Below are 8,010 nucleotides of genomic sequence, written 5' to 3'. Positions count from 1 at the left end.
ATGGGAAGCTTAGGCTCTGCATGAACCTTCATTTGATCTCCCTGTAGTGGTGCTTGATCAGGATTTTGCGGCACTTTTGATGGTGGTGCACTCCTGAGACAAGGATATCCTGCTGATGTGTGGTGTGCCGGTGTGAATGAGGGATGCAAGCAGAAAGCAGCCATATATCTCAATGTCCTGGGGGGTTGTCGGTGAAGACCTCACTGCCCCTGGTGTCTGGAGCCACCCAAGAGCATCGACAGATAAAGCACAGAGTGCAAGGGCACCAGTCACCGCGTGTCCTTCAGGAGCTGCATGCACTCGCTCATGCAACCACCCAGATGGATATACTGTATCCCCAGAGCCATTGCATCAGGTTTAGGGGGTACAACTCTACATTTTATGATGTAGGGATGTGTCGTTATATGTGTAGAAAGCTGTCGTCTTCCCTCCCACACATGCATCTCTAAAATTGCTATCCCTTCACACCCTTTAGTTGTTTTATCCGTTTTTTATTCTGTCTTTTGTCTACCTTAAAGTGGTCCGACGAGATGAGCAAAGGTGGAAATATGCTGCCATGACACAGCGCACCATACAAAGTGGGTGAAAGGTCGGAGAAGGTTGCCCCGCCCATGGGCTCGGACACCAGGCAATGACAGTGAAGCGAGGTACGTACGCCAGTGGCGTCATGGACAAGGGTAGAGGCAGAACAGATAAATACACGGCGTGAAAAGAGATGCGCGGGAGCTTTGCCAGACAACCTGCTCTCAGACTCTTGGGATTTTCTTCAAGGCATGGCACGCATTGGCCTGCAGCCTTCCGACATGCCCCCACCGCAAGCCATACACACTTCCGCCTCATGCCGGCCCATGCCGACCGCATGAATTGTCTTCCACTTGGGACTAAGCTACACCCCATCGGGTGCAGCCTGTGGTATTTTCAGTCTTGTCAATTTATTCTGGTTTTTTCTATTGTGGTGTTCTTGAGTCCTTAATGATTAATTAGATAAGGACTTGCCAATCATTTGTTTACTCGGGATCACGTACGTGGTTTATTCGTGTACAAATAATTGTGTTGCTTCTCTTTGTATTCCCGTCCTTTGCTTGTTTTACTGCGCATCACAAATCTACTTGATCTCTGAGTATTCAATTTGCCCTGATTGCTCGATATACGAGTTATAAACATCCGTTAAAGGACAAATTGGCTTCAGCGATTAGCACCCAGTACGATACATACTTGCATCTGAGCAACCACTGCTAGGGTTGTGACATTGGGTGATCAGCACCATTAGGAATGTCTTCCGACTGGTTTGGGAGTTCTGCTGGAGCAAGATATCATGGCAAATAGGCCCGTGACTCTACTAGGAGTACCAGAGCCAGTCGGGAGACGTGCTTATCAGTGCTGTGCATTTTTGCAAAATGTGCCAAGCCTCAGAGTGCTTGACGTTTCCTTCAACACCTCAAATATGACCAATTTTCCGACATCTGAGCGAGAACACCTGGACAGGCTGGATCTTAGGGGAAACCACTTTGTCTGTCCATGTGACAATGGCTGGTTTCGCACTGACTCAACCACACAAGTTCTATTCATTCTCTTGCTTGCATTGGGTGTTCTTTGTGGCACACACACAATACACATTGTGAGAAAGGAAGAGCTCTTGATGAGATGAATGGCTACAATTCCCTGATGATACAGCATTCATCACAAATATCAATGAGTGTTGAGGTCGGCTGAGTCACTCAATTACATCATTAGGTAGGTATTTCTGTGCATACAATTAAAACAGGATTGGTGAACAGGGAATAGGGGGGTTCGGGTCACAAAAAACCCAAAAGGTCTCCTATGTGGAACAGCAAAAGAAAAGATTAATTTTGATAAGAGAATTGCATAATAAATTTAAACATTCATTAATTATGAGCTCATTAATGTCAGTAGCACTTTGAGGGCAGTCCATTAGCATTTACTAATTTACAGTAAATATGGGTAGGGTTGGCCTTGGATAGACGATTATGATAGACCTGGGGCCAGGGCAGCAGGGTTGAGGGAGGAGAAGTGAGAAGGAGAGGTGGAGCTGGGGGTAACTTTCACAAAACAATTTGAAACCCTGAATTTTGTGTTTTTAATAGCCTTGTAGTAAATTATTTTTAAAAACACAGAATTTTGAGCTTTGAAGAAGCATTTAAAAACTATGTTGAGTGCAAAGTTTTGAACTTTTTCTTTTGAACTAACATTTTGAACTCACTTTTCCTCTTCGACTGGTGATCCGTCATCGAATGTACTGGTAATAAGAAGCTTAAAAAAAATAAAATAAATTTGGAAACAATTCCATAATCTGATCAAGCTGTTCTATTCGAAGGCATTTCTCGGCACTCACTGATGAGATAATACTCACAATTATAAAAAATTATACTGCCAGTCATTATGTTAATTTGAATAATCATAATGATCTTTATGATGATGAATAAATAGAACCAACCTCCCGAATAAAATCGCCAATTGTGATAATAAGTCGTGTCCGTCGGGCCGAGGCCAATCAAATCACTGAATATTAAAATTGCATCAGGCTTACACATGGACAATAGTGAGGGAGAGTAAATTGAGAAAAGGAAGGGACGAAGAAATATTTTTAGAGACAAGAGAGAGTCTGTCAATGGGGATAGGGCAGGGAATTTTTGGGACAAACGAGATCGGAGGTTAAAGAGTTTATTTGCCTTTTTAGCTCTCATACGAGCCTCGACAATGTATATAAAAAAAAATTAAAAAAGGAAAAGAAAAAAGGGTGATTAAAGGGAGAGGAGAGAAAAAGAATATACAGCACAGGAAAGGATGTCAAAAGTTGTACATTTTTTACATATCTAATATGTCCTCTAATAATTGTTCATTTGCCTTTTTAATGATGGTTCTCTCTGTGTTGCATTGCAGGCAATGAAAGGTTTTTCACCATGTTTGAAAACTTCACAAAACTTGAGTACCTGGACCTGTCGAGCAACAGCCTGAAGTCTGTGAAACTCGACCTCGTGCTGTTTAAACTATATAATATCAAAACTCTTTTGATTGCCTCAAACTCCCTCTCCTCTTTCCCTTGGTCAAAAGCACTGAAGCTACCACATCTACAAATCCTCGACCTCAGCGACAACAACCTCGTGACCCTTTCACCCAATGTGAAAAATATAGCCATCCAACACCTCGACCTCAGCCACAATGATATCACTTCGCTCCCCGACTGGTTTTTGCAAAATGTGCCAAACCTCAAAGTGCTCGACGTTTCCTTCAACAAGCTTACGGCCTCGAATACCACCGGTTTTCCGACATCTGAGCTAGAACGCCTGGATAAGCTGGGTCTTAGGGGAAACCGCTTTGTCTGTACATGTGACAACGGCTGGTTTAGCACTTGGCTCAACCACTCAAGTGTAATCATTCCATTACTTGCAGTGGATGTACTTTGCGACACACCCGACTCACATCGCGGATGTCCCGTTGTCAAGGCTCTGGATGCGAAGGCCTGCAGCTTGGTCACGCTCGGCCGAGGCCTTTCTCTCTTCTTTGCCACCACCATTATTATCATGATTTTTGGTGTGTTGGCAGGAAACCGATGGCACTGGGAACTTGCCTATGGTCTTGAGGTTTTGAGGGCACGCTGGCGTGGTGGTTACTGGGACGCTAAGGCGATGGCTGATGACTACGATGCCTTTGTGGATTATGATGTGAACAGTGTAGAGGTCTCCGAGTGGGTTCTCCATGAACTTCGTGTACAACTAGAGGAAGGCACAGGACGCCCACTTCATCTTTGTCTTGAGGAGAGAGATTGGGTACCTGGCATTTCAGTTGTGGATAACCTGTCTGAGAGCATCCTACAAAGCCGCAAAACTATCTTCGTGCTCACTCGAGACTTTGCTGCCTCTGGCCGTTTTCAGCAGGCCCTGGGCATGGCTCAGCAGAGGTTACTGGATGAAGGCACCGATGTCATATTATTTGTCTTGCTCGAAGAACCTCGTAGACCATCTCGCTATCTTCAGCTGCGTCAGCGTGTTGTGCCTGGTTCAGTACTTCATTGGCCACACAATCCACAGGCCCAAGGCCTATTCTGGCATGATCTTCACAAAGCCCTGGCACCACCTCTTCCTCAACGCTGCCGCAACGATGTAGTAACTTCACGCCAGCCACTAGATGGATTGCTTTAGCGTTGTGAAGGGGATCAAACTTTGCTGAGAGGACAGGAGGCAATTTGATAAAGCCTTAAACAATTGTTGTCTCGTATGCTGCCAATTGCATCATATTTTTTCTGGAAATGCAGCTGTGTGGCTGGTGCAGTGCCCCTGTTACCAGTAAGCTGGAACTCATTTTGCCAACTTCGGAAGAATGACAGGCTGAGTCAACCCACCTGGTGGTATTTAAACGGGTTGACAGGGGCTCAAAATCATGACCCTTACATCATGACCCACCTTAACTGTAAAGCCAACACCAGGCAAAATAAATTGATGAACTTTTAATCTTGAACAAATTATAGACTTCTGTTTCATTCGTGTTTTGTAGATATTGACTCAGGATACTTTTCTGTGGCTGCAACTCTAAATTCCATGAAAAATATCCCTCCATTCCACACTGAATATACCTCCATTCCATTCCACCTTCCTCTGAAGGAGCACTCCACCTTCTTCAATGCCACCAAGGCTGTGTTTGCTATGACACTGCTTGTTAGATCGCTAGCATCTTATCGGAACCACAAACGCTTCTATCGCATTTGCGGAATGACACAAAACAGCAAATCAAAGAAAAAACATTTGCTTCGTGAAGGAATATCGAAAGCTTTCTCTGACATAATCTTTGTCAGAATCTTCACACTGAATGTACAGAAGGATGAAATATTTATTCTTGCTTGCCATATCTGTCCTAATGGCTGTCTTGCTGCTCATTTTTATTACTTCATTTTGGAGAAGGAAATTTAAACTGCTTGCCTGGCCCTACTCCTACTATGACCTGTTGGAAGTGTTGCCACTTGTTCCATAATAGGATGTAGACAGGAAGGAAGGGGGAGAGAGTGGGAGAGGAGGGTGGAAATGATGAGAAAGTGGCATCTCTTCACATTGTGGAGCCAAAAGCCAAACTACGCAGCACCACAGTTGTAAATAGCACAGTGGTGACATTTCAATCAGCTCCAGGCGTGATCATCTGTGAGGCCTTCTCTGTGACTCAGTTGGAATAATCGCAAGCTCCTTGCTTTATCTCAGCCGCAACAGGCCTGCCTGGGCCGACAGCACTGTTTGACTGATGTTAGTGTTCTGCGGGCGGTGAGCTAACAAGCCATTGCTTTCATGGTATTGTCCGAGACGCCACTTTGATCTGGCATCACCAAACTGTGCCCGCCGCTCAGGACGCCAAGTTCAGAGATCACGTGGGTTGAAGCTTTCCGTCAGGCTTGTCCTCCATACCTTTCAAACTGTGCATGTTAGTGATGTTCATTCATACTACATGCCCACCCCTCCCCTCTCGCTCTGCAGAATGAATCAAGAATGATATATTGTTTATTTTATACATTATAAACACAGACAGTTCTGATTCACTCGCCTAATGCACTCACAATGTAAATGGTTGAATATGTTTGTGAGAGGGCAGGAATCTGTCATTTGTTCAGGGTGCCGGCGATGGCTCACCTACCATTCACGAAGGACGCCGTGGGGTCTTTAACGTCCACCAACTGATGCTGGCAGATGGGGCGCTCACTGTGACGTCCATCCTGGGGAAGGCACACACATTGATGAATCACCCTGTCTGTGAAACACCAGGACGACAGTTTAGAGCTGGGTTGGGATTCTAACCCAGGCTAGACGGCTGAGAGGTGACTGTGCGTATCTCTGAGACCTCGGCCTTCCTGTCAGCCCTTTCCCTATCGAGGTGGATTTTTTTCCCCTATCGAGATCCCACGACACCTTTTAGAAAAGAGTAGGAAATTGTCAACTGGCACCCTGGTTGAATTCCTGCATTTCAATCATCTTCTGGAAGGAGACGGAAAACCTTTGCGCAATCATTGCCAAGACCTCTGGCAGCATTTGCCTGCCCTCAACTTCGATTGATGGTATACAGCATGGTGTAAGATATACATATAATAACTCCCATAATTTGCACATCAAGTCACGTGATGTTTGCTTTGCATGAAAATAAAACCTTGTGTATTTCATGGTCTTTATGTTTCTAATAGTACTTGTGCCTTTTAGCTCCTTCAATTCATCTGGATCGTGATATCGAGTTGATTTTGTGGAAAAAGCCAAACGTGATTTGGGATTATTGATTTGGAAGACGATGCCACATCAGTGTTAAGAAGCCTGGGTTGTTGGCTTAACAGTTAAGGAGGCTGGCGTAAGATCTTAGGGTCTTGAGTTAAAACCCCTGCAACACGTTGAATTAACACCAGGTGAGTTTACTCAGCCTGTCATCTTTCCGAGGTCTGGAAAATGAGTACCAGCATGCTCGTAATAGGACGTTGCATCAGCAGCACAGCTGGGCCCCCCAGAAAATGATGCAACCAGCAGTCCACAAGCTGCGTATGAATAAATAAATTGGTGTTAACTTATTGTTGGACGAGGGAGTGGGGCAATGATAAAGTTCGACAACTAAAGTCACCGTGCTTTCAATCTCACATCGTACGTTTCTGGCTTTGTTGGGTCCCGCGGTGCCTCGTGAGGTGTCTCATCCACTGAAAAAGTGCAATTTTAGTTCTACAGGACATTGCTTTGTTTAACCTTTTTTGTGTGATCTCCTATTGTTATCCACCTCTCACTTCGACATTGATACATATCAAAAAAACAATGAGGTCCATCTGACCAGGTGTTTGTCATATGTGTTCTAGTTGTGAAGGTGTAGAGTACAGAGTGACATTTTGTATTTTGTGGGACGATCCATTTTTCAATTGAATTTCGCGAATTACCCACTTTAAATCCTCTTTCAAAGAACTATGTTTCAAGGTAAATCTTTGTGTTTGTCATTTTTATTTACTTGATGCGAATGTACATTTGCACATGTGTGTGTATACATAAACTGTATTACCACAATGGCATTTGGAACCGGTGTGTGTGTGTGTGTGTGTGTGTGTGTGTGTGTGTGTGTGTGTGTGTGTGTGTGTGTGTGTGTGTGTGTGTGTGTGTGTGTGTGTGTGTTATTGGTCGTTGTTTGTTTATCTCCATATAGGGGTTTCAGAAAGTATAATGGAGCCCTCCCAGGCCTTGATTGATATCTTCATATGCGAGTTTCAGAATCTGGAATGGAGTCGTCCCAGGGTGGTGTCAAAGTGTCGACCTTCATTTCAGTAAGGGGTCACTATTTATGGACCAAGCTGTGAAGTTTTCTGTTCTCAAAGTTTTGTCCTGTCCTGAAGGCTCTCTTCAGGATCATCACTGAGCCCAGAACAGCTTCCAACTCTCACTCATTTGTAATATTGTTCCCAGAGATGGTTTTCAATATCTCTGTGAGGTTCTTTGTCATCATTCCCGTTGCTCCAACAATCACTGGTACAATTCTGGCATTCTTCAACTTCCAGGATCTTTTCTCTTCATTCTTGAGGTCTTGGTATTTGGCCATTTTCTTGATTTCTGCATTGTTTAGTCCAAAATCACTGGTATTAACACCTCAGTTAGCAATGTTTTCTCTCTTTTTTGTACATAAGTATAAAATCTGGTTGCAATGGTTTCTTTTCGATGTTCACGCTCGATGAGATCACGAGTTCGTGCATGAGCGGGAGGTACTTCCATGTTTTCAGTGTTTATTTTTGGTTCATGTTCCCATACATTTTCTGGAACTGGAATTTCAGAAGTTTTTGCAGATGTGCCAGTGGTTAACTTTAAAAACTCTGTTGTGTCGTGTGTGCAGCTGTTCTGACATGAGTGTTTTTTTATTTGTTTGGTCATTCAGCAAAACATAGCACTCTCTTTGCAAACACCACCTCCACCCCTCTCTCTCTTGTTTTCTCTTTCTCTCTTTCTCCCCTCTGGTCTCTCTCTCTCCCTCTCCCTCTGTGTGTCGGTCTGTCTCTCTCTGTTT

At 44.2% G+C, this 8,010-nt stretch overlaps 1 protein-coding gene across 1 annotated transcript in view; it reads left to right on the top strand.

Annotated features, from left to right (window-relative positions):
- LOC147011107 (toll-like receptor 7) overlaps nt 1-6,956 on the top strand; it is a 29,433-nt gene extending 22,477 nt beyond the window's left edge. Inside the window, exon 3 of the mRNA XM_085858964.1 lies at nt 2,902-6,956. Within this exon, the coding sequence (XP_085715090.1) occupies nt 2,902-4,160 (1,259 nt within the window). The 3' untranslated portion in view covers nt 4,161-6,956. The remainder of the gene's footprint in view (nt 1-2,901) is intronic.
- Nucleotides 6,957-8,010: the final 1,054 nt, after the last annotated feature.

Source organism: Eptatretus burgeri, chromosome 16, assembly GCF_056783735.1.
Source record: "Eptatretus burgeri isolate ZD-2024b chromosome 16, Ebu_testis_v1, whole genome shotgun sequence".
NCBI classification, from domain to species: domain Eukaryota; kingdom Metazoa; phylum Chordata; class Myxini; order Myxiniformes; family Myxinidae; genus Eptatretus; species Eptatretus burgeri.
Note: the sequence above shows the minus strand (reverse complement) of the source record. Positions and strands in the feature narration are given on the sequence as shown.